The sequence below is a fragment of the Aspergillus tanneri genome (assembly GCF_003426965.1).
Source record: "Aspergillus tanneri strain NIH1004 chromosome Unknown AapTan_1_pilon_pilon_pilon, whole genome shotgun sequence".
Classification (NCBI taxonomy): Eukaryota; Fungi; Ascomycota; class Eurotiomycetes; order Eurotiales; family Aspergillaceae; genus Aspergillus; species Aspergillus tanneri.
In genome coordinates, this window is record NW_022984628.1 from 121,806 (window position 1) to 148,450 (window position 26,645).

General features: G+C 45.1%; 5 protein-coding genes across 5 annotated transcripts; 4 read left to right on the top strand and 1 right to left on the bottom strand.

Moving 5' to 3' along the window:
• Positions 1–1,720: 1,720 nt before the first annotated feature.
• Positions 1,721–3,584, bottom strand: ATNIH1004_002117 (FAD-binding oxidoreductase; the record flags this gene model as incomplete). Its single annotated transcript, XM_033566812.1, has 8 exons — positions 1,721–1,868; positions 1,947–2,440; positions 2,507–2,633; positions 2,694–2,740; positions 2,800–2,984; positions 3,046–3,062; positions 3,133–3,398; positions 3,459–3,584. 8 exons carry the CDS (start codon positions 3,582–3,584, stop codon positions 1,721–1,723), a joined length of 1,410 nt encoding a protein of 469 aa, XP_033428807.1.
• A 509-nt stretch (positions 3,585–4,093) lies between these two features.
• ATNIH1004_002118 (bZIP transcription factor) lies at positions 4,094–5,046 on the top strand (the record flags this gene model as incomplete). Its single annotated transcript, XM_033566813.1, has 3 exons — positions 4,094–4,108; positions 4,194–4,535; positions 4,597–5,046. 3 exons carry the CDS (start codon positions 4,094–4,096, stop codon positions 5,044–5,046), a joined length of 807 nt encoding a protein of 268 aa, XP_033428808.1.
• Positions 5,047–5,693: 647 nt separating this feature from the next.
• ATNIH1004_002119 (MFS transporter) lies at positions 5,694–9,836 on the top strand (the record flags this gene model as incomplete). Its single annotated transcript, XM_033566814.1, has 8 exons — positions 5,694–6,561; positions 6,625–6,966; positions 7,037–7,534; positions 8,665–8,684; positions 8,743–8,748; positions 9,041–9,183; positions 9,315–9,703; positions 9,775–9,836. The coding sequence occupies 8 exons, from the start codon at positions 5,694–5,696 to the stop codon at positions 9,834–9,836; spliced, it is 2,328 nt and encodes a 775-aa protein (XP_033428809.1).
• An 8,930-nt stretch (positions 9,837–18,766) lies between these two features.
• Positions 18,767–19,800, top strand: ATNIH1004_002120 (uncharacterized protein; the record flags this gene model as incomplete). The annotated part of the gene is made up of 5 exons (XM_033566815.1): positions 18,767–18,944; positions 19,005–19,130; positions 19,189–19,337; positions 19,414–19,557; positions 19,648–19,800. 5 exons carry the CDS (start codon positions 18,767–18,769, stop codon positions 19,798–19,800), a joined length of 750 nt encoding a protein of 249 aa, XP_033428810.1.
• Positions 19,801–24,653: 4,853 nt separating this feature from the next.
• On the top strand, positions 24,654–24,974 carry ATNIH1004_002121 (uncharacterized protein; the record flags this gene model as incomplete). Its single annotated transcript, XM_033566816.1, has 2 exons — positions 24,654–24,799; positions 24,869–24,974. 2 exons carry the CDS (start codon positions 24,654–24,656, stop codon positions 24,972–24,974), a joined length of 252 nt encoding a protein of 83 aa, XP_033428811.1.
• Positions 24,975–26,645: the final 1,671 nt, after the last annotated feature.

The following is a 26,645-nucleotide window of genomic DNA, read 5'->3' on the forward strand; positions in this document are numbered from 1 at the left end:
TATTGAAAGTAGTAGCTCCCTCTACACGCCCGAGTAAGAATCCTATAAGAGAACTTCGGGTCTCTAATGTAAGCTAGCAACACACTTAGCAGTACGTTGAGCCTTTAAGAAATTGCAAAGCATCTATTAATATTTGCTGTGACTCTTTGTTACGTACCCATATGTACTGTATTTTCTAGACAGCTCGAGGGGTAACGGCACGGGGAAGGGCACGCAGCACCCATACTAACGGCAGCTGTCGGTTCTCTCTTGCTGAAACCACGCGGATTGGTATCTCCAAGTTTGTGGCGTGAACGCGAGAGCTGGCGGAATGCATCGTCGGATAGTAAGCAAAAATTTACGTGGGTTTGCTAAGGCCTGTAACGTAATCGGATACCGAGTGTCAGATTTTTTTGCCGCAGCATCACTAACAATTGCAAATTCCTCCACACCATCTATATTATCAAATGGAGGATAATTCTTAGATAAGAGAATTCTCCTGGCACTTAATACGCTTGTAAAAGGTCAGTTTTATCTACCCCAAAGGCAGCAGCAGTATTTAATATTAATAAACAAACACTCCAAAGATGTTTTAAAGGTATCTCTGCACGCGCAGATACAGGAGTAAACTGCAAAAACCATCAGAAACTAAAGATCAGCATGGATTCTTGATATGTACCAACATTGCTTGTATCCAGAGCCTAAGATTATTAAATATTTAGCAGGATTACTATTCTCTGTTCGGCTATTCTTTTCCTCTGAGCCATCTCCAGGCCCCCTTGGTTGCAAATAGGTAAACCGGTTTGTTAAGCGTTATCTAAAGCTGCCTTAAATATAATCAGAAATATAACTATTAACATATAGCGACCCAGAGCTTATTTGGAACTGGTTCTTTAATACGATCCGACAGAAGTATGGGATTCTAGACAAAGAAATCTACAAAATAGATAAAACAGGCTTCCAGATAAGCATGATATCAACTGCAAAGATTGTCTGTAGCTCAGAAGCAAGAGAAAGCCGAGCATAGGAAATACAACCTGGGAATAGTGAATAGGTCAGTCAATTGTCTATGTTAATTCTACTGGATGTGCTTTGCCTACACAGATTATCCTAAAAGGACACAAATACTAAGCTCAGTGGTATTCCTCAATTCAACAAGATAATCGGATTAGTCTAAGTGAGAATGGACGGACAACAAATAAGCTTGATTTTAAATAGCTCTAAGAGGTTTTTAAAAAGCATACAGCTTTAAAAGTTAAGGGATAATACTGCTTGTAATTCTGTACAAAAAAAAAATTCCTTTGTATATATCTCCACATTCTTCACATCTTTTATAACCACTTAATATGAGCTGCTGTTCTATATTAAAAAGATATATTGCCAGAGTATTGCAGAAATAATACAACGAGGGGTTTATTTAATCTGCAAGAATAACTTTCTATGTTTTTATACCTAATAGGAGCGCTCTTTATAAGACTCTTAACAGAGAAGGTCAATCAAGTAATTATTACATTAGTTTAAGCCTTTAGAACAACAAACAGAGCCAGGGGAGTTCGAAGTAAGGGCCCATGAATAACAGTCAACATATATATCTATTAGTTGTCGTTTCAGTCTGAGCCAACATTACTTTCAGCCTCGTCCCCCCACCTCCACACAATTCCATACCATTCCCCTCATCTTTAAACCCCTGCTAGTCAGAACTAGAACCAGGACCCAAGGATGTCTCTATTCCAGAGCAAACTTATCCTAGAGACCGTTGACATGGACTAATAGGAAACCACTTGTTGAAGACATTTCCAGGGTCGTAGACTTTCTTTATCTCTGCCAAGCGCTCGAAATTGCTTCCAAATATTTGTCTCGGGTCTTCATCGCCAGTTGCGTAGTTAGAGCTGGGAAAGGAAGCGCATTGTGAGCATTGACTTTCTCAGAATCTCCGACATGATAGCTCGAGAACAGAGGCTACTTACTAAATCTTCACTCCCCGTTCTCTTCCAGGCCCTCCGTTGTCCCAGCCCTTGATGATCTGCACAATTCTCTTTGCATATTTCAGGGCCACATCGTCCAGGTCTCTGCTTCCAAATTTCACCTCAACCATGGCGAGACGGTGATTACCACGATTAGCAAAAGCCGTTGCATCATGCGGAACGGAGGCAATTTTCTCAGGATGATCGAACTGGAAAATGACTGCCGACCCTGCTGTCTCTGGATAAGCCTCCAGCATTCCACGGAATTCGTGGATGACTTGATCCAATTGGGCTAGGACGAACGGTGGCTCCCAAACGGTGCCCGCTTGAAACTTTCGACCGCCATGCTTTGCTCCGTCAAGCAGGAGAGAGTTTACTTTTGAATATGCCAGCATTGACGTCCCGTCGGCGATAGGGCCAATGGCTATGAGCTTTGAAAATCGATCACGGGCCGCGTGTTCAGGACCGTCATAGAACGGGACGACAGCAATTGCTGGCTGTAACTGAGTCAGCTTGGTAATTTCTGTTCTCCGTAAACCATCTTGATTCGATATTTCGCTCACCTGGTTTTGTGGTGGTGGTGCTACGACAGCGAGCAAAACACATTCGTTACGCTGCTGATTGCTGCTCCAACCATTCAGGAACTTGGCAATCTCTGGGACTTTATCCAGAGTATAGACCAGCATTCCACTAATACCAATAGTCAGCGACCTATTCGGTTAGATGGCCATATCTTAGTGCTATACTAACGCAAACACGTTATCTGGCTTTTCATATGCCTGAAAGACAAATTCCACCTAAGAACCAAGGAACCTTTAGCCTACCATGCTTCTCTGATACTCAGGGAGAGGCTTACAGCGACACCAAAGTTACCACCGCCTCCCCGAATGGCCCAGAACAGATCTTGGTGCGATGTAGCCGACGCAGTAACGATGCTGCCTTCTGCGAGAACAACTTTTGCGCTGAGCAGGTTGTCGATGGCTAACCCATATTGCCCGGAGAGCCAGCCGTAACCTCCACCGAGGGTCAACCCACCCACACCTAGACAAGGCATGAGGTCTCTGAGAGATGATTGTATGTGGTCAAAGATGGGGACCCGAACCTGTGTGATTCACCGTACTGGGTAGCGAGTTAGAGTCTGGTGTCGTAAACGAGGAGAAAATGGATGAAAGGAGCCGAAGCAACATACCCTCCGACCGCAGCCAGCCCTTTTTGACCGAGTGTTTCATCTACGTCAGACCAGAGAGCTCCACCCTGCACCGTAACGACATTCGTAGCCTCGTTGATAGTAACGTTATTCATATTGCGCAGGTCTATGACAATACCACCATCCGTAGAGGAAGCAGCAAAATGGGAGTGGCCGCCACCCCGGACTGCGACATCAAGCTGTATGTCAACGGCTAGTTTCATCGCCACGGATATATCCTCTGCGGAAGTTGCCAATATAATGCCCCCCTGGTAGGCCAGAGATGTCAGCATCAGAGTAGACGGTACATTCGGAGTTCTGTAGCTTACAGCACGTCTTTCTCCGACGTCATTCCATCGCTTGATAGCTTCTGCATACTCTGCGTCTTGTGGAGTGATGAAGAAGCTCTCAGTGAGGCGGTCTCTAAAAAGTTGAATTTGGGAATCTGTAAGCATCCTATCTGATACGGTGGACTGGAGTAAGAAGTTTGTTTTATGCTTTACTGGCTACCTAGGTAGAAGGATTGTGAGGTCCCTTAAATAATTTATTCTTCTTCGGCAATAACCATTAAAAAAAAAAAAAACTATATTCACTATATTCGCCTTACAAATATAGGATGGAAATGGTGGCAGTGTGTTGGTTGGTAGTACTTGGTGATGACATGCCGGCTGTCACTGGTGACATACCAGTAGGGAGCTAGGCCATATTAGGCCAAAGTTTAATTAATAGGTCTATAAATTTAAGTTACTCTGGATGATTACTAATGTCATAGAAGATGTAGGCCAATAGCTGAATCAAATGATTACAGGTGGACCAGGTGGAGGCAAGCCTGGAGATGGATCATGATGACAAATTGATGGAAGGGCCGATCTACGCCGGTCGGCATTAAGCATCTCGTATTCCTTCTCAACACTCGTCATAAAGTATAGGAAAGCCAAATCACCTTGTACTGTTGTACATCCTAATGACCACGCGTAATGTCATCGACTGAGCCTGACAAGAAATCAAAGGCAGGCATTATTCCGTTCCATGAATATGGATATGACTAATCCCAAGGTACATAGAGCTACCAGTTGGAACGGACACGCAACAACCAACGCCGTAGCCGTGCCCGGAAGCGCGAGTATGTCGCGGCACTGGAAGCTAGGATCCGGGAGTATGAAGAAACCCGAGCACAGCAAGCTTCGCATGCTACCGAAGCAGACACGGTAGAGAAGCTTCAGCAAGAGAATGCTCGCCTTAGCCGGTTACTTGAGGCATTGGGTATCAATACGGAGTTTCAGGATGCCTATTTAGGAGCTAGTGGCAGTATTCCAAGTTCAGGAGGACCGTCTTTACCGGCCCAGGCGCTTGGGCAGGAAACCATCAATCCTCTACAAGGAGGAACGCCCACAAGTACACTGGCTGTAACACTACCTAGGACCCTCGCCAGTTGCAGCAAAGGTTAACTGACCATGACGCGTGTAGGTCGGGAATCAACAGGAATCAATGAGCTGCCCGCGGTTTCCTCCTCTTGTTACTTCGAATGAACTTAGCTGCCAAGGCACATCGTTATCTGCGGTGTCAGAGCCTGCACTTTCTTTGGACGAGTGGATGCAGAATCCCTTGGTTAATGCGTCCATATTCCCCGCTTCTACACCATTGATACCGGATATGGTCCAGTCGCATGGATTCCATAGCGTCGCACCGAACCCGAACCCCATATCACTGGTCACACAACTCCAGACTGCATCGCCGGACGGTTTGACCCCGTGTTCATTAGCTTATTCTCTCGTCTATCGCTACAACCGGAAGGGTCACAACACCGCGTATCTCAATTTTAGACTTTATGTGGGGTATCGGGAATGTACTGTTATCAGTGATGAATGTGCGGTGGAGAATAAAGTATTGTTTGGAGTTTTGGCGGATATTTCTTAACTATGTTGATTTAGAGAAGTTTGAAGAGACTGTACTGTAAGGGAGGAAAAGTAACGTCTTAATCTCTGAATTGGGTTCCATCATGTCAGGTCAGATACCTACCTTAGTCCGATCATGATGTGTGACTCTGATTTGAATACTTCCTAATACAGTTCTTGAATGTGCTGGCGGTGCTTTTCGCGCAATTTCGGCCCTCACTTGTATCTTTACCCTGCTCCACTAAAGCATGCCCTACCGGTCTGTCATCAGTGGCAGCTAGCATATCATCGCCAAGCACTTGCCAACGATTTGTGTTTAATTGTAAATAAATCACTACCCTCTCTCTATGAGAGGTATTACTTCTACCAATTACAATGTAGAGGCATTAATATTTCCCCACCCAGATTATTATTCATCCGGTGTCGCACCCAGATGTGTCCTCGCCGTTGACTCTGGGCAGTATGTCACCAGCAGCTTAGTATACCGGGCCTAGATGGATAGGATGTATTACCAAGCAAGAAGAGCTATGGTAGGTCCTCGTTAGTAGTACATAAGAACCAATAATTGTACAAGAGACATATACATCATGCTTGAGCTCTACTTTATACGTAAAGAACGGCTATTACACCACGAGTTTACATAACCCTCGACTATAGAACAGACATAGGATGGCGGACATCATTCGCGATGCCCCCATCGGGCAGATAATCCGCTACATCTCTAATAACCGCCTCCTCCAGTACCACGAGGAAAAGACGGATTTCAAACTCCCCAGCCCATGGGCTGAACTCATCAGCAATCCGGACCCCGTCGTTCCTGGCACAGTCATATCCGCTGTACCTATCAATGACGAAACCAATGCCAGGAGCGTCCCACAACAGGTCATACAGGAGGAGAAAAATGGGGATCAGAAGGGTCTGGAAGAGGGGCAGCAACACTTCCACAGCACAACAGACAACGCGGGTGGGAACGGCAGCGCTGCCGAGCTTCGCAACATGAAAAATATCAAGTCTATCCCCACCGTCCCTGAACGCACGAAGGACGGTGCCATCCTCGTCAACTGGTACTACTCTGATGACTCCGACGATCCGCACAACTGGTCGAGCAGCAAGCGTTTCGCCGTCTCGCTCATCATCTGCATTTATACCTTTGTGGTCTACACCTCTTCCGCCATCTACACCACTTCCATCGAGGGCGTCAGGGAGGCCTTTGGCGTTAGCAGGCTCCAAGCCATGCTGGGTTTGTCGCTGTACGTCCTCGGGTATGGTGTGGGACCCCTGTTGTTTTCGCCCTTGGGCGAGATCCCAAGTATTGGGAGGAGCCCTGTCTATGCCGTGACAATGGTCCTGTTCGTCATCATTTCGATTCCTACGGCTTTTGCGGGCAATTACCCAGGGCTTATGGTGCTGCGCTTTCTACAGGGCTTCTTTGGCTCGCCGTGCTTGGCGTCTGGAGGTGCTTCGCTTGGAGATATGTACAGCATCACAGCGATTCCCTATGCGATGACGGCTTGGGTTTCTGCAGCGTACTGCGGACGTGAGTCCTCTTTTTCCCACCTCCTCACTTCTGCATACGTATCCGCTGACTCTTCATGCATAGCCGCGCTAGGGCCGCTTCTCAGTGGCTTCTCCGTCCCTGTCTTCTCGTGGCGCTGGTCCCTCTACGAGTCTATCTGGGTATCCGCCCCTGTCCTCCTCGTCATGCTCCTCTTTCTGCCTGAAACCAGCGGCCCCAACATTATGCTGCGCCGTGCCCAGCGCCTCCGGAAGCTCACAGGCAACCAGCGCTTTGTGTCTCAGAGCGAGATTGACCAGCGTGACATGAAACTCTCGGCCGTCTTTCTCGATGCCCTCATCAAGCCCCTCGAGATTACCATCAAGGATCCCGCAGTGCTCTTTGTGCAGATATACATGGCCATTATTTACGGCATCTACTACTCGTGTAAGACGAGAACATCAAAAAACACCACAATCCTTATCATATATGTATCCTGACTCCACCTCTTCTCCAGTCTTCGAGGCATTCCCCCTCGTCTACCCAATCCACTACCACATGAACCTGGGCCAAGTCGGCCTCATCTTCCTCTGCATCCTCATTGCCTGCCTGATAGCCGTCGCCATCTACACCATGTACCTCTACACCTACATAACCCCCCGCATCCTCAAATCTGGCACCGGCCCTCACGAGAACCGACTCATCCCCGCCCTCGCCGCCTCTCCCGGCCCCACACTCGGCCTTTTCCTCTTCGCCTTCACCTCCCGCGCAAGCATCCACTGGATCGTTCCTACAGTCGGCATAACAATCTACAGTGCCACCTGCTTCATCATCATGCAGTGTCTCTTCGTGTACATCCCGCTCAGCTACCCGCGCTACGCTGCGAGTCTTTTCGCGGCGAATGATTTCTTTCGTAGTGCGTTTGCTTGCGGGAGTGTTCTTTTTGCGGATCCGCTGTTTCGGAGGTTGGGTGTTGCGAGGGGAGTTAGTCTTTTGGGCGGGATGAGTGGGATTGGTATTGTGGGGATTTGGGTGTTGTATTTTTATGGAGCCAAGCTGCGGGGGAGGAGTAGATTTGCGCTGAGCGACTGAAATGAGTACTTAAGGGTTTAAATGGTAAGTTACAGATTGCACCAGTCGACAAAGAATGGCATTTTCAACGCCTTTTTTTGACCCACTCATTGCATCCCGTTTTGCGCACCCGTTCCAACTCGTGCCTGTCTATTATACTAAGCAATTCTGTCTGCCGTGCACCCTCAGACGGGACCACCCAACATGGAGTCCTTGAAATCATCTTACTTGAAGAATCCTCAATTTGCATTTTCTGAACCCTTGAATATGGGGTTATCTCATGATTCTCTGGAGCAACTTCTGGGTCGCAGTAACATCCATTTACCAACAGTCAAAGTTTAGGAGCGCGCTTTACAGCAACATGTATGCGTGGGGTCGGTAACGAGCTAAGCCTTGGAGAGCTCAGGTCAGAAGATGCGAATATATGTTCGAAGCTAGGCTGACCGTTGGGAGGGATTCGGGATCCCGAAAGGGTTCAGGTCCGGTCCCATATTCCCAATGGGAATTAAATTTTGATTCCCTTCCCATGCCAAGCTATTTGGGAAGGGATTCCCATTATATGGGATTCGGGAGGGGATATTCCCATTCCCTCTTATCTTAAAAATCACGTCCCGTTTCCCGTCCCATTTCTTAACCTAAGATCCCGAATCCCGTCCCACTTCCTAATAGGGTATAGTCTAAAAATTTTTATAGCATAAAAGTATAGAATATTACTATGTAAAGTAATATCAAGTAGTTAATTATCACGTGATTAAAATAAGGGAAATTCCCATGGGATTTTCCCAGGAATCGGGATATTCCCACTCCCTTCCCATCTATAAGCTCGTTCCCGTTTCCCGTCCCGTTCCCGTCCCGGTCCCATTCGGGAGGGAAATCCCAAGGGAAAATCCCCTCCCAACGGCCAGCCTATTCGAAGCTGATCAAGCATCTTAGCTAAGGATCTGGCTATCGTGCTTCCTAGCGTTCCTAACACTATCTCCCCCTCCAAGAGGCTTCGCCCTCGAAGCCTTTATGACTGTAGTATGAATACATGTGTTATGTTGGGTAATGTGTTATAGATCTAAATCCTATAAGTCCTCGTAATTATTGGTGCGGTTGGTCGCTGTGTTGGTATAATACCTCATGGGGTTCTGAATAGCTTTATGTTTGCAGGTCCAGGTAGGTGTGCGCAATATTGGGTCTTGGAGCTTGGGCAAGTGTGGGTGTGGTTGCGCAGGGGGTTGCTTTATAGCAACAGTTACCACTTTATTCACTGCAGTCTTGCACCCGTTTGAGCTTAGTTCTGTTATTAAGCGCTCAACTTTTATTTCCTCTCCTTCTCCCCTTCTCTTTATAAGTTATCAAAACCTCTTAAAGTACGTGCGCACTATTCTGTCATAGCTAATTAGAATAACAGCCCCTCCAGCGCTTTTCACATGTTTTGAGCTTGCTAATATGGGTGTTTTCGTAGATGGTCTGTCGCCGTGCCTCTTCGCCTCCTTCGGGAGAATCTCGACTGCGACGCCGCCGCCTCCGCGGAGTTCGTTCCCGGTTGCCGTCCTCTTCGGAGGATAAGGCTATCCTCGCGCCTGTGCCCCGCCCGGCTTCGCCGGAGTAGGGGTTTCCATCCTCTCTTACTCCCGCTCCTGCTTCGGCGGAGCCGGTCGGGGCCGAATCGTCCTCCTCGGAGGCGTTCGGTAAGCCTGGTACATTTGTGTGAAGGAATATCGCTAATTTGTGCGAAGTTTCGCCGCTCTCTTTTTCTTTTTGCTAGCGGCCTCCGTTGGGCAGGTGCAGACCACCCCTGTGCCGGTCCGCGTCAATGTGGATGGCTTGCCCTTGGCCCATGGGGGTAGTCCCTGGTGCCACCACTGTCTTGTTTGTTTGGAGCGAGATGCTGCATCTGCGTGCGTTTTCTTGCCGAGCCGTTTGAACTGCGTTTACTGCGCAAGCCAACGCCATCTTTGTGTTGCTCCAGAGACTGCCGCTGGCCCCTTGGCAGTTTCTGTGGTCACTGCGCACCACGCGTTTGTTGGACTTCCCCAGTCCAGTCGCCCTGCCGCGCAAGAAAGGGCGGCTGGGCTGGTGAGGGACTATAGGCGCGCAGTTCGGAAGCCTCGGGTACGGCGCATGGGTGGGTGGCATCGAGAGTTCAGGTCAGAAGAGGCGAATAGTTATATATTCGCACCTAACTAGGCATCTTAGCTAAGGATCTGGTTATCGCGCTTCCGAGCGCTCCTAACAAGCGTCACCAAGCGTTTCCCTAAGGCTGAATTCTTAAGACTTGGTGGTGCTCTGTCTCAAGCAAACAAGTACAGTCGATTATCTTAATCAGTGCCTCACCAGTAAAGCTTGTGGTCACTATCGAAATTAATCGAAGAATCCCCGAAGTTACTATTTATCGCTGGGAGCTATGTATGTACCCAAGAGTATTCCCTCTCTACAAGATCCCTCTGACGCTTAGCCCGTCGCACGGCAACACTTAAACTATCTTGCACAAATAACACGACACTTGTTACTGGAGAATCCTATGAAGATGATAATGTTAAGACGACTACACAGCTGGATTTACCCTTCCAAAATTTGGTTGGCCGTGTCAGGGGTTGAACCGCTAGAACCTATAAGATACGTTATGTACAAAAAGGAATCGTTGAAGAAGGGAAGAAAGGAAGAGGAAAATGTTGGAGGCATGAAGGAGTTTGGGATTCGGGGGCACATGTGAACTAGGCTAAATACATACAGATGTTCTAAGACTGTGCGCACCGACACCCGGAGCGGAAGGGACGAGTACACAGGTCATGAAGGGGTAACCCGATGTTCTAACATCGTCTTCGAGGGCCAACGGGGAGTATGAGATAGCGGGGATAATAGGGACAACAGGGACCATAGGCCCGAGAAGCTAAACGAGCCCCAGCCTTTTACAGAGGACATATAATGAATTATTTTAGAGCTTGTGCTATCAAGTGGCTAGGGCACTTACATCCTAAAACAATTTCCTTATCAGAGTAGTGTAGGTCGTAGGAAAGTATAGACATACTAGGGATAAATATATATTTCTTATAAATTCCTAGAATGTGTGATGGAAAGATATTATTTTAATCTATTCTGTAGATGACTGCTAATAACGGCACGCTGTTTTTGGTCGTCCATTTGCCAACCCTTCCGCCACTCACCAGGCACTTGCATCCACGCACCACCAACTCGGGTGAATCCAGTGGTCCGCAGCGACCTTAGCGACTATCTCAGTCCCCCACCTATGCTCGCAATGTTCGCACTTGGTCCACTGTGTTGTGGATCAGAGGGAGCTGAAAATAACTCCCTCTCGAGATTCACAGAATAAATAGTGGCCTTCCATCCAGGTGGCCTAATAATTGTCTTCCCAACACTGCTACCCTGCTTCATTGTACATACCACGACCACCATATCTCCAACGACGCGGCTCGGTCGTGATCAGACAAGACAGAAATCCGCACCATTCATTAATAAATTAGATAAAGCAGTCCAACTATTAACTACAGTAAGTAGTTCAAGTCGACCATTCAGATCGCCTCCAAAGAATCGCCGGTCGATTCTAGCCCAATATACTATGTCAAATTCCCTATAACACACCCAAAAATCTCCACTTTTCCAGCTGTGTTTCATATGACTCGCGAGATTTTCAACCGGGATACCCCAAATGGCTGCACTTTCTTCGCGTTTCTCAATTTCCTGTAAGAATACCTCCAGCCGCATCTCATACTCGAGAGCCCAATCATCTAGTTCTTTCTCCCAGTAGCAGGACGCTCAAGAAGAAGCCAGAATGGTGGACTATAAGTAAACTCTAGCGGGGTAGCATACGAAAACTCTCAGCCTATCGCCGCTACGGCTCTATACTGAGCATTTACCAGAACATTTGCGGGACGGAGATTGTCACATATAGACTTGAACGGGTCATAATCATAGCGACAAATTCTGTTTTTCGCGCAAGTTTTCGAAATTGACACCGGGCAATGTATTTCCTTTCAGAGTCTTCTGTGGAGTCGATAGCATCGTTGTGTTTTATAGACAGGTATAGACAGGTGAGTCATGATGTTCCACCTGTAGCTTATTTAAAAGAGTCTGTCTTGATAACAGTATCTCTTTCCAGGCTAAACTGCATAAAAACTGGTGCAGTGGTAAATATAGTCTTTAACTGTTGGAAAGCTTTTTCGCATAATTCAGTCATTCAAAGTTATACCCTTTTTGCGTCAGCTAGTCTAACGGTGCGGAGATGGATGGATTTGTGCAAAGAAGCTTGCGGAGAAGGAGGAGCGGACGGATTTTGAATGAGTGGTGAATTGGAAGTAGTGATGATTTAACCCACACATGCAGTACTCTACCAAGGAGAACCAGAAATTCTTTTAATTTATTAAAAATAATATTTGGTCTCGAGCCTTGGTATTACAGACGAGGAAGAGCACGAAAGAGAAAGATGATTAAGAGGTACTGGTGACTCGAAAAGACATGATGTTATTTATATAGACATGGATTCTCTCTTCAGTTTTGCCTTGATGCATGCTACTTTATCAAGCGTTACTATTAATGTCTATTTGATTATGCGCCCAATATTCGAGTATTCATTTTTATGATCTTGATGCCTTATGAGCCGCTATTTAGTTTATTCCTAAGTGTATACATATTGTAAGCTAGAAACTGCACTTCATACTCGATACTCCTACCATTGCGCCTCTCAGTCACCAGTATTGAAGCAAAAATAAGTATTTGTCAAGTATCTTATGCATGCAGCACCCCCATTTTCAACAGCCACTAGCACTAGCCGCAGTCTGCTGGTCGCTGCACTGTGCACTGATGCGAGCCCTGCACAGTAAAGAATAGCAAGCGCTTGAACGATTCCAGCTACATGTACACGGAATTCATTCCTCTCTTGTGTAGATTTGTGTGTGGCGACAATGGATTACCCGTCCCCAAAGCTGGCGATAAGAATATTAAATGAATAGAGACGGGTGTCCGAGCTGTGGAGAGATACAGGAAGAAGAAAATTATATGAGAAGCAGCAACACTCCGAGGCCATTGATACAGGGAAGCTTCGATAGGCTCGGCAATTTTACCACGAGGTGAGGATTGTGTGAAGCCTAGCAGGGATCCCAGTTACAGTACAGTGCATGGACCATCCTTTCATGTGAAGATGTGTCAAATAATATGGCTGTAGGTATGTACCAGGATCATATGACAAAAGAGGGGTAAAACAAGGCCCCATACACACAACCAACATAAGCAAGACAATAATCATCAATATAATCAAGAGGAGCTCAATAAGCTCGAGTACTGATGATAGATAGCGTTCTATGTATTGTATTCTATTCCTATTCGGGACTTACCGAATATCTGACAAGATACTGCCCGCTATTATTGGCGGAAGCAGGTTTGCTTAAGGCAGTGACTCTTCTGTAGTGATTCAAGTCAATTCCCCTCTAATCCCCGTTCATAGTAAGGCAGTAATATAAATTTGGCCTGACTACTTCGGTTCCGTCTCTCGAGACGAAGCAAAGCGAAGCGTCATATAAGACAGCAGCCATACAACAAGCCTTTTGTAAGGAGCTTCAACTCGCCAAAAAAAAGTACCATCATTTACGATTTATGTATAGTTATGGCTGGAATCAACAATTTATCGAAGGGAATATCCTGGCGGAGCCCATATTTGCATTTTGGCTGGAAGAGTAAAGACAATACCAGAAACATGTTTTTAGTCACCAACCATTAATCTCTTATCTCTTAACTTTAAGATACTGCCTTTGTTCTCTGTACTATTATTCGCACTACAAAGCAGTTTTTATTACCGGCCTAGTTTATAATACACTATATTCTGCAACCGATATTTAAGAATGATTTCTTTGTTCTATGTGACGCATTCCCCGCTCTGTTATCTACACCAAGAATTCTTGACGCTGCACCAACTATCCAGTTAGACATAAGTAATTGGACTTACGAGGGTAGTTAGGTCGCAGTTAAGAACAAGAACGTATTAAATATTGCAAGTAGCAGTTAACTTAGCTTTGTGGATTTGGAATTTAACACCCAAAAATTGCTTAAATACACTATCCCCTTCGTCCCCGCCACTGGACCAGGCTTACTCAGCAGCCATTGACGGGCAGAATGCCGCAATCTGATTGGTCGATATATAGGTCTATAGATCATATTTGAACGCGTCTTTCATCAAAACATTGTAAAATGAAGCTATTTCTATGTTTTATAGATATATTTTTGACTCAATTGCTTTATATTTTGCTCTATGGCTAGATCAAAACCTCAGGATGTTCAGAAACCCAAAAATGCAGCTCAAAAAGCCCCAAAAATCCCTACAAAACCAGCCGTTTCTGAGCTTCTTGTTCGAATTAATGGACATGAGAAGGTCAAGTTTAAACCCTTAAATATGAAGCCACATCGACGTCCTTAAGCCGTGGTTCCAGTTGATTGTAACCCTGAGAATGAATTGGATTTATTTTTCCTATTTTTTCCGAAGGATTTCTTCGATATTATTGCTACAAACACCAATCTGTACGCAAGAGAGAAAGGCGCATTAAATTTTCAAGAAACAACTGCACAAGAAATTATGGTCCTTATTGGAATTGCCATATATATGGGCATGCATAAAAGCCCTAGGCTTAATAACTATTAGTGTACTAATCCTACAAAAGGTAAACCGCTGCACCAACTTCCTGGCCTTATGTCGAAGCATAGATATAAGGATCTACATCAATATCTACATGTGTCTACTCCAGGCCAGCCAAATTTGCATAGAAATAAGGCAGATTCTGCAGATCCAAAAGCATATTCAAGTACCCCGTCTTCAGAATGGTGGTATAAAGTTGAACCGATAGCCAGCTGTTTCGTGACTCATGTCAGAAGTATTTGAATCCTGGATCAATAATGGCGGTTGATGAGCTAATAATAAGCTTATTTGGACGCTCACCGCATACTGTTAAAATGCCCAATAAGCCAATTAAGCAAGGCTATAAGCTATATGCAATAGCAGCCTCAGGATATATCTACTACTTTATATGGTCCAGCAAGAAACACGGCCAAGTTGAAATCACTCATAAAAAAGGCCTCACAAACACCGGATCAATGGTTGCTCAGCTAGTTCGACGCCTTGAAGCTATAGAGCCAGGGCTCTATACCATCTACTTGGACAACTATTTCACTAGCATTCCGCTGTTTAAGAAGCTTCGTGATAAAGGATATGGGGCCTGCGGAACAACCCGTCCACATTTATCAGGCAAGAAGTGGCCCAAGATGATTACCGAGCTAAAGGATCAAGCATCAAAACTTCCCTGGGGGACAATATATGGCGAAGAAGTTGATGGAGTCCTCTGTATTGGCTAGCAAGATAATAATATTGTCACTATACTATCAACTGTTCATACAATTCATCAGCCAACCGATATGGTCACTCGGAAGCGAAAAAGGCCTGCAGAAACAAGTACAAATAGCTCTATAGTTAGGAAGGTATTTGGTAATGAGCTAGTCAAGGAGCTTCAAATTCCGCGTATTATTGACGACTACAATCACTGTATGGGAGCTGTTGATATTGCCAATCAGTACAGAGCTACATATTATACACAGCGGCGAGCTGTTCGCAATTGGAAGCCTTTATTATTCTGGATTGTTGATACAGCAATAGTTAATGCATATCTTCTGCAGTGTTTCTAGAAGGAGGAGCGGAAGATCAAAATAATAGAAGCCTCTGAGTTCCGTACAGAGGTCTATAAGAAGCTCTGGAAAGCAGGAACAGCATTTAAACCTACTCAGCATCTGCATCAGCATCATACAGCTATAAAGCTAGATAAACGTGCAGTCTGTGCTTGGTGTTAATATATACGAAGGAATAGAGCTTCAAAGGTGTTAGGACAGCTGCCTGATAGTTAATTAAATAAGAAACAGGCAGGAAAAACTCGGTATGGCTGTCAAGAGTGTCAAAAACCTCTATGCTACAAAGGGGAAAGAGGTGCAGTTGAAGGCGCTGTTTGCTGGGTGGAATTTCATTCAAATTTATTTAGATTTGACTGATCAGCATGTAGTATTTAGAGATCATTTCGGGCCTTATTTTGGATCAAAAATAGTTGATTTCTTCGAGAAATAACCTCAATATTAATATATAAATCAAAATATATATATGCGGAAGTTGCAGCGGTGAGCCGTTGGACCAATCAGTATATGTGTGGGTGCTGAGTAAGCCTGGTCCAGTGGCGGGGACGAAGGGGATACGGAACCTACCATTGGAGGATAACTGTTATGGCTGCAATACAAGCCTAGAAGAAGCGGTAAAAGACAAGCTGAGGAACTTTTCAAGCTTTAATGAATGTGTTCTTACTTTAATAGGATACTAATTTAACTTAGTTGCCTTTTCGGCGATAGCAAATACCGCCTCAAGTTGCGAGGAGACAGTGTTTCTAATAGACTTTGGCTGCTATAATAATATATATGCCGGAGCATTTATAGCGTGCACAAAAATACAAGGCAAAGTTTTTTAGCAGCAGTATAATAATATATGTTGAGAATCTCGCGGAAGAAGCTATGTCGTGAGGTGCTAGGATAGCGGTGACTGGATAGTATATTGAAACTATCGATGCGATCTAGTATCGCATGGTGAGTATATTCTTCTATCTAGGAGAGAGAACGTAGACAAACGCTTCCTTATGTCTACATGTCCCTTAGCCCCTGAATGTGATGTATCAGATGGCCGCAGGACTAGGATACCCGAAGGTGCCTTAGGCATCCTGATTTTCAACATTTCCTAATTTTTACACAGGTATTCTGTTCATCATTTCACAGAACATAGAAAGTTTGACAACGCGACAAAAAAAAAGGGGGTAGAAAGTTTTAATATTACTACCTAATATTTTAGGAGCCGATGTTAGGGGTGGAGTTGCGGTAGCATGACTAGATAAAAATATAAAAGTGCGGTGGTATACTTGTCTTCTTGGGGAAAATAAATAGGTAGAAGCCTTTAATTAATCCTGCAACAAGAGTATAAATTATCTAAGGGGAAAGTGCACTTGACACTATATATTAATTTAAAGTTTCTTGTATATTAAAAAAAAAGCAAAAACAGTGAGAATAGAAGCCTTAACAGCTTAATTACCTCTAAGCTTTGCAAAGTCCTGGAAGTGCTTGCTTAGTTTTAGCTGCTGCTGGGTGTCACAGGCTGAACCTGTAACATACTATATAGGGCGCTAGATGCGACTGATCTTCGATCAGTCGTCTTGTACCTTTTTATATGGTCAAGTGGTTTTATCTCTACTAGCGCAGAGACAACCAAACCATCACACTGGGTAGTACTACACCACTATTTTTTATTACTTTTATAGTGAACGACCCCTATATATTTTTTTTTCGGTCGTTTATCTACCTATTTTCTTATATCTATGCTTGCTTTTTCTACCCTTTGGCTTTTCTTTTCTGCTATAAATCTGTATTTAACCTTCTGCTTTCTCCTCTTCGGGTTATTCGACTCTCTGCCGTATATCAGTGGCTTACAAGGGGCTTTCTATATCGGATCTCAACATCTAGTGCAGAAACTCCTATTTATAAGCCAAGGGGTGATGTATATAGCTATAATATTGCCACTTAATACAGCAATAGTGAAAGAAAGCATTAAGACTGTAATCTCCTTAGTCCGAAAAGGGTAAGACTAGGTTACAGGGTACACCCAATTGCCACGCCACTGCAAAAAGGTCAACTAGACTTGGTAATACCAAGTCTGGCTCCCAATTCACTTATCTACCGTCTCCGCGGTCACACTAAACTAGCTGTGATTACAAAGACAATTATTTCCGAGCCGAGTAGTTAAGGATAGCTGTGCGGTAGTATCAGCCCACTGAGAGCTTTTACAATACCATGTAGCCACTAGTTTTTACAAGATCCAAACTAAAACGGCACTATTTTGGGACAAATACAAATCCCTATTCTTATAGCTAGCATTTTAATTTTTAAGAGTGTGCTTTACGCGCACTTAATCTTGATCGACTTGACCGCAGCGGGGATGTCTTGGGAGAGCAACCTCCAACCGTATATAACGTAGTGTCAATATAAACCACGACCTGATGTACCAGTATTATGGCTCTCCTGGAGCCCATGGGTTTTTAGGTGCCTGAATGGTATTTTTAGAATTGACACGTAGTGTTTCACGTGTTCCACTTGTTCCACTATCACGTGTTCCACCGTTGCAAGGATCAATGACACGAGTGTGGGGAAAATAAAAAGTCGGAGCCAAAACAAGTCCCGACATAAGGCTAGAACTGATTCTCTTTCTCGTATTGCTTCCTTACCTGTTTTATCAGTCTCCACTCCGGACGCTAACTACCAGAGAAGGTAAATGGGTAAAAGGTGGTTAACGACTTTGCCGGCAGGATTCATAGCATCCAGGCAGCTGAGTTTCTCTAGATAGCCTATTGCCTGATTTATTGGAGTTTCGACAAGCTTGCCTTTTGCGCATTTTGATTTACGAATCGTTTAGCTTCTTATTGCACCGTTAGTACTCCGCAAAAGGCTCCAAGTTGCTAGCGCACAGGGACCTTGAGGACGCAGCCGATTCAGTGCTAGATTTCAGTAGATTTGAGCGGTATTATCATTCTTGCTTTTCTTGCCACTTGGTCGGTATCCCAGGAAATCAACAAAATCGATTCCTCCCGTTCATGTACAACTTGTAACAGAGAATGAGGCTTGCATATGGAACTAGCCAGCCGACTGTCCCTTTGGCGATGAAGCCCAGTGAGGGCCTGTCTGGGTGGAGCCATCTTGACATCTAGTGAGACACGATCTGAAGTCTACCAATCTCTAAAAGCGGAGGGGGGCTTGTGGTGCAACAAAGGCTTCCCGCTAGACCGTGCTAAGCAGCATCTGGTGGGGATCCCAAGGCTTAGCCCTACTGTACCAACTGCAGATTCTGACTATATTACTACGTTCGTCCTTCCCAATAGGGACTAATGCCCATGCACAACGCTGGAGAATCATCCTCCATGTGTCACAGACGGCTAGTTCTGGATAATAATGGCGCTTCTGAGGAAAGTTTAGTCAGTCGAGCAATTGAGACTCACGCTGGACTATCTTTGAGTAATGCCGAATTACCCGTGGGGAAAGGTATAAGAAGCAGGCAAGTGTACTCTTTCATTGCAGTCGACAGCATTCAGTGGTCTCAAACTCGAATTGCACCTTCAACATGAACTCTCTTATTTCCCTTTCTAAGGCCGGAATCTTTGCCACATTGGTGGCCGCGGCTGCCTCTAAGTCATGCAATACAGAGTCAGGTTTTGAGGTGACATTCTACGGGTATGCAGATAACGACCCTCCTGGTGCTGATATTGCATATGATTGCGGTCGTGGCTACAAGGCAGGCGGTAGGTCTCTCTTGTTGGTTATACATCCCAAAGTAACAGAACCACTGACAAGCTCCAAAGGCACCGGCACTTACAATGACCCCCTGACCTTCGCCACCGCTCCTGGTGAATTCGCCAAGTGCGACATCATCTACCTGCCATATTTGCAGAAGTACCTTCGCTTTGAGGATGAATGCGAGCAGTGCAGTACGTTCATGGCTGAGCTTTGTCACCCATAAAATAAACGTGCTAAAAAATGAGGTAGCCAGCGATTACAAGGATGGAAAATTACATATCGATATCTGGACTGGCCCAACAAACTCAAACGGTGGTAGCAAGCTGCTCAAGTGCGAAGACTCATTGACTCCTAGCGCATCTCAGATTGTGGTCACCAACCCACCAAACAGTCTGACAGTGAACTGTAGGCCCCTCTTTTCTTCATCTTATAGCCTATTCTTATCTCCTACAATCTCTAACAAAGAATCTCTAGCTGGCGCTCTCTTCTCTTCTGGAACTTGCCATACCTCAAACACTTATCCCTCCGCCTCCGGTTCCAAATCGGACTACTGCAGCGGTTCGTCCTCGGGTGGAGGTGATGGTCCTGACCCAACCACATGCGCCTGGCCTGGGCATTGTAAGGGTACGAATACCCAGCCATCCCCCTTTTCTTCGCTTTACTCCGCCAGTTCATTATGTACTTTCAAACTGACCCTTTGACAAATAGGTACTTCCTGCTCTTCCGATAACGATTGCTCCGATCCCTGGTCCTGCAAGAGCGGCGTTTGCGCTTAAAGTCGCCCTTCCATTTGTCGGTCAGGGTGGTGTCGACCTGATCGGGGAACTGTACTTGAAAGGGAAACAAAGCATAGCCATCTAGGGCTGAGAAGAGTTGCACTGGGCGACTTTGTTTGTACACCGCTCCATGTTCTATGTATCTAAGAGGCAAATAATGCCCTTCGACAGTAGTAATATTGATAATATCTGAATATATATGGAATTATTGGAGATTTATATGGTTGATTGAAGGACATCAGGTCAATCTTCTGAGTCTTGATCCCCTCTCTGTGAAATGTGATGAGTACTACGCATAAGGTATATTGTTTCCCCTGGATGGAATTTATTTCTCAAGGCCCTGTTATAGTTTTCCCCCGGTCAACCGGGTTTTCCCATGTCCTTGAGCAAATGCAGGGGCCTTACAACTCCTTCGATTATAAAGTTACGCTAATTAGTCAAATTTAATACCCGTAATATACATTTCTTATCCCACTTTATTTCTATATCTGTGCCCTTCGGCCCACCCTCGCTTTTTGAGAGGGGGAGGGAAGGAGCGGGGGGAGAGATTTTGTGTAATGGAAGAAGAATAAACTGAGCTGTACAACTGTATCTTCGATTCAGAACTCAGTTAAGTCTCAAATTCTGTTAACGATGAAAATTGATAGCGATTCTCATGCGTTCTTCTGCTGCCTATGTAACGCAACTTTGCTGAATGAGCTAAGTATATATGGAAGTTCAAGTTGCAGATTTCTTTCACGCTTTACAACCCTATACAGGACGGAGGAACCGTGTAATTTTACAAATTTGTGAATAAAGGACGCAAGCTGCAGGAAATGGAATTGACTACAATATCACTTAGTTCTAGCATACAGTGGCCCAGGAATGCTACATATACAATGGCTTGTATAGCCGGCCTTGTTATGTACATATTATACCGTTTTCAGTAGTAGGATATCCAATAGGATCTAAGACCACTCTCTAAGATCCTTGATTAATATCATCTAAAGTAAAAGACTTCAGCGAGGATTGACGATGGGAGTAGTAGGAGGCAAATGCCCTCCATACTAGAGTACTTTATAATGTATAGTGACAAGGTGTGCCAGACATGACGCCACAGAATAGTAAACCATTAACCTCTAACAATGTTTGTACATCGTGATTTCCCAGGCAAATCACATATCTCATATACGCCTGCTGCAAGATCCGTAACGGTATAGCTCCTTATATCGACTTCTCACATGGCCCAAGCCATCCATAAAATAGAAAGTCAGTTATGATGAGCAAAGGACTATAGCTACATGGCTATAGCTTTCATTCCAACGAATTAACAAGCGCATTAACTTTATACCATGTCCTTGAACATAGCAAACACTACCGATATTGTTATCTTCGGCTCTCCAAAGAGTCGGAGAGTACTGTTGTCATATTTTTAATTGAAATTTTGACATTCGACCTCGAGACGAGCAGGAGGAAAGGACTGCGAAAGCATAGTAACGGCTGGAGGTAAATAAGCCCTTATAGATTATTGTTGAACACCGCTCGACCACAAAAAGAAGCCATGACGACTAATTGCAGCCTGATGATATTGCAAGCCCGCCACGAATGCCTTAGTGGGATTGTTCAGTTGTGATGCACGTATACTGATTAGGTGCAAGTCTGGCGACAGGTTACAGGTCGGGTGGCATCGTTCTACGAGTGAGACGCCGCGCTATCACGACCTATTTTACAGCGTCCTACAAATACACCATAAAGTTCTAATTACACGGCAGCTAACCTATACAAAGCCATAGCCATAGTAGTGTAGAACCTAACTACTTTATAATTAATTTATTCCCTCTGTTCCATGAGTTCTATCTCATTTTCTTCATTTTAGAGCTGCTTTGCCTGATTTGAATCTGATTTTCTCGTACCTCTTCGTCTTTTTCATTTAATCGAAGCGCAATCTCTCGGAGTTCTAGTTCTTGTTGTTGTTGCTCAATATTTAATACATTTTGTGAGAAGATCTGCCGAAGACTTCGTGAGGACGATTATATAGAACTGATTAGGAACTAGTTACTAACTGGTTGAAAACTAATTAGCAAGTACTTAAGAACGAGTTAGATTTCTTACCTCTCCAGTGCAGTCAATATTTGAAGATGTGTCTTCAACCTCACCAAAATTTAACGAAAAACCTGCTACATCCATATTAATTCCGTTGGTATAAGCAGTTGAGAACTGCTTAACAAGTAGTTAAGAGTTGGTCAGAAACTTGGACCGTAAGAAATATTTATAGGGGTGAATTGAATTTGAATTTCATGGTCTGTGATACAGTATTTAAAAGGTGAGGTGCCGCGCCGCTAGTGCCAAGACCAGTGGGGCCGGCTGGTGGCTTCTCGGAAGTGACCTGTGTACTCACTCGGCGATATACAATAACCGACCCCTCCGCTTAGCTCCCGGGTCGGTTAGTTAGTTAGTTACCTGGCATAAAGTCTGAGTAATCAGACCTAGTTCCCGCGCGCACGGAGTATGTTGGAAGCGATTGCTTGTTCCATTGAATGGGTGGCCGGGTGACCGCTACTAGTTACTAAAAGCTAGCTTACATAAATGATGACTAAGCGAGGACGAAACCGGGGGCAGGCGCCTATGCTTGGCGATATGCTCCAACAACTTATGTCATGTGTGTTCATCGCGATTATAGAATGTCTTATTCTAATAACCTTACCTTTGACTTGCAAGTGCACAATGATAATTAGTGCTTAAGCTTGCACCCAAATTTCCGTATTCCAGTACTCTGTATTATGCTAGAAGGTATAATTGGACACACATGCTCGCTGATTTTTATTGTGCTGGGAGCACCTCATAATAGAGCCAATATAAACTTGTCATTTATATTTGCAGAGACCTATTCACACAATTTATTTGTCATAAGCTCTAACCATTCTTATGTCTGAAGCTTTGCTGTCCTTAAGGTTGCATTAGAATAGCAAACTACTGTTCAACTCTTTTCTTTTCTTTATTATTATTATTATTTTTGGGAAAAGAAAGGTTCTTCCACGTGCTCCGTGAATGCGGTTTATATTGTATAACAGACTAATGTAACTATGTAGGTTCAGATGAGAATATTAAAATTTACCATGAGCCATTGGCCATGGCTTACTTGCCGTAATTTCGGTAGACTAAATGCTTGCAGTTTTCTACCTAGTCTATAAATACTAATTCTAGTTAAATATACTAGAACAATCGACATATCTTCTCCACTGGACTGTAGCGGATCCGAAGTATCTTGCAGCTGTTGATGGCCCATTAGGTGAGGGTGTAATGCACTGTCGATGCTATTCGGGAGCAAGCTGACAAGGCAATGGGTGCAGAGCTGAGCGTTGATCCATAGGGAGTCGACCAGTGTGTTGAACATCTGCTATCAGCACCGATATATCCATGGATCAAATGCTATCATTTGGTTGCAACACTGAGATGTGCAAGACTTCGCTCTAAGAAGGACCGATCCATGTGGTTCTGCCATGTCACCCCAATAACTTCATAAGCTTGGTTCCGACACAGTTCCCTGGCCACTAAGGGGGCTTGGATGGATAAATCACGTAGTCCAGGACGTCAAGGCGGACCTCATGTTATGGAGGTATGGTTCCTTACCATTAAATTACCGTGGAATAGCTCACTGCGCAAAATTAGCCCTATATTTTCCCCCTTACGCGTTTCCTTCCGAAGAAAGAAAGGACAAAGGCACCGACGGTCGAGTGTGAAGGTCTTGGGGGAAAAAGCGCTGACAAACTCGAGAGCATTAACCTCCTTCGACAGCTGCAGGTCGGGCGAATGGGAGTCAATATAGTTACAGATATCCCCATCGGCATGATATTTCTAGGACTGCGGCCGATTCTCGCCACACTACATGTTAGGGACGGTGACTCCATGGGATGTACTGCAATGCTTTGGCCCGTCGCAGCTTGTAGTTGCGGCGACAGTTCCAGGATTTATGATGGACGTGAAGCCTTCGTATGCCGGGCGTCATCTTGTCTGGCTCGACCGTAGACCTTCAAAGGCCGAGGAATAGACAGCGGACACAGGTACCAGTTGGCAGACAGACAACATGGTGCGAATCCACCCTCCCCTGCACTCACCCGACGCTAATCAATAGCTTCATCCTTCCCACGCCAGTTCCCCGTTCAGTCGTCCAGCCTGGATGGGGGCCATCTGTATGATGAAAAATAAGCGATCGATTTGCGTTCTAGCACTATTCCTCATGTCGTATTCCGGCCAGATACTGGTGCTCGGAAGCTCCATGAGGGCATGCTCCGGGGTATACTCTGCAACTCCTACTCCTCCTGCCATACTTAAACAAACGATATGCGAGATCAGATCAATAATTGCACTCCACAGTTCCTCTAACCATTTGCCCCATACAGCGCCTCTTCCAAGACAACCGATGAAGCCAGTTCTGAATTATCCCCGAGTCATCTCTGGCGTTCCCGGAATTGAGGTCTACTTTCGCCTCAGTATCTTGCCTCCGAGTCGAATACCAGACGACACCATTTGCTCCAGGCCAGGAGAACCCATCTCATATCATCATTATCAATTTCCATGCGGTCTTTGTTGTTGACTTCGACTGGGCCATAAATTACAGAAGGAACTGAAAGCCATATAAACCCTTTTCCATTCTAAGGGAACATAGCTTCATCCGGGTGCATTGTATATAATCCATTCTCTAGCAGGTGATCCACGGACCTGAGCGTTCTATCCTCGAATTTCCAAACTCATTCCATTACGACCGACGAATACACGAAGCTTGTCTCTCTGACCAAGACTTGGCATCTCCATTTCATTTCCCCAACTTGGCCGACAAGCTGCTGACTAGCGTAAATTCGGCCCCGGTCGCACAGGGCGCAGCAGCCAAAATTCTATATGAGACGGTGGATGTCCTGGACCGAGACGAAGGGAACGTGGCGCTCCAGTCGATAGACGACCATGTCGGCAAGACGATATTTTTGGGCAGCCATGGTTGACGTGACCTGGGAGAAGAGTCTGTATACCGTCAGCAAGGGGGTGGCGGTGAAACTGCTGAATGGTTTTGCGGCTGAGAGCCCCCTTGCATTGGTCGGGCCGGCACAGTCGTGAATGGCCACCAGCAGAAGGCTTCTGACTCGGGCGTTCTCTTCTCCTTTTCTTGCTGACGTGAATAGCGAACATCCTAGGCTGATTTTTCGTTTGGTTAGCCTCGACATCCGATTCCTTGAGAGCAAGTCCATCTGGGCGAGTTGGGACGCGCAGAGGATATCAAGGGTTTGATGCTGCTGAGTTGCAAGTTAGTCAGTTGTTAGATGACTGACGAAGCTGTTCTATATCGCTCTAGGATTTCTCATACACTTCACGGTAGGATTGTGACGTCTATTAGTATTCTGTCTTGTGTATCTATCCAGTTTACAAGTTGAATGTGTAGATAATAGGGACTCCTATATATGGGGAAATATATTCCATAGCACTACCATAATGTTCATTCCTAATTAAATGCAAAGACATACAGAACATTTATGCTCTGAATGAAGGAATGGGGTTTCCTTCGTTTAGGATTTTCCAATTCCGGAAGATAATACAGAAACAACGCTTTGTTCGTTTTTAGTTTAATTTCTACATGAAAAATGAAACATATGTAGGAAAAACTTGTTTAACGATCTGTCGATCATCTAGTCTTACTTTCTAAAATTAACCGTGGTGTCATGGTGGTGGGAGGTATTAAGCTTTGCTGTATTTAACTTCACCCAACAGCCTACATCATCTTCTTTACACATCCATGTTGGTCAAGTCGCAGATACCCAAGGGCTCCCATGAACAGAGTTTTTCATTGTTGGTGTCTCCAAAGGAGCGCCCGATCCCGCCGATCTTCCGTAGGCCCCCACATTCCGACTGAGGATCGCCTTGCTTGTAGTAGAGAGGGAGGGGCATAAATCCTGATCCAGATGCAGTCACCCAGTGGCAACTGATCCACTAAGTACACGCATAATCCACTGGCCACTGTGACTCCAATGATGCTGGGTAGACGGCGTTGGTCCGGGCTCCCGGGTAAACTCTGGTGCTATATCTCCTAATAGGTGAGAAATTGTAGGATATCGGTAGCGAAGGAAAGTGGAGCATGAGAGTTAAATTGAGAAAAATTGGCGTGCTTCTATTTATATAGGATATTATATAGGATATTTATATAGAACCATGGTCGACACGTCCATAACTGTCTGTTCCTGGTGGGGCGATACGACTGAGCAAAGACCTAATATAGAGTCCCCGTATTTGACGTATGGAATTGCGCATCGGTAATGGCCCCTGCACTCTTGCTGATGTCATTAATGGTATATATTCATGCAGTCTGTATGCTATAGAGGCTATTATAGTCAAGGTCTGAGACTTTGATTGTTTCAATATAAGCTTACATGATCCTCGACCTAACTACCAAGGAAGAGCCATACGCAGATGACTGTCGGCGGGAATCATTCCCGACTTCATCGCACTGAAGGGCGGGGATGGCTGGAGAGGCGAGGCCATTTTAGGACGGTGTGTAGTGCAGCTACAGAGAAGGGATCAATGGACTGAATTTTGGGAAGTTGGTACTCCGTAGCTACCTCGTGGAATATTGTAGACTGGATGGGTTCGCTGTTCGCTGTCCCCTCACTATCAAAGGAAGCGAACCCTGCCAGGTGCCATGTGGTCGATCGATGACGCGATAGACTACGAGAGTTTTCACCATGCACATATTCCTTCGGACGGCTTGATGGTGTCTCAGATGAATTTTGTCACGACCGACGATTGGATAGAAGGGAAATTGAACAATGCAACCTCCGACGAGAAATGGCGCAAAACACGAGAACGTCCAGGCACCAAGGCTAGTACTAAGGCACGTGGGGCACGTGGGGATCGTCTCCATTCAATCGATCGTCGCCTTCCATCGACAAAAAAACAATCATCACCACC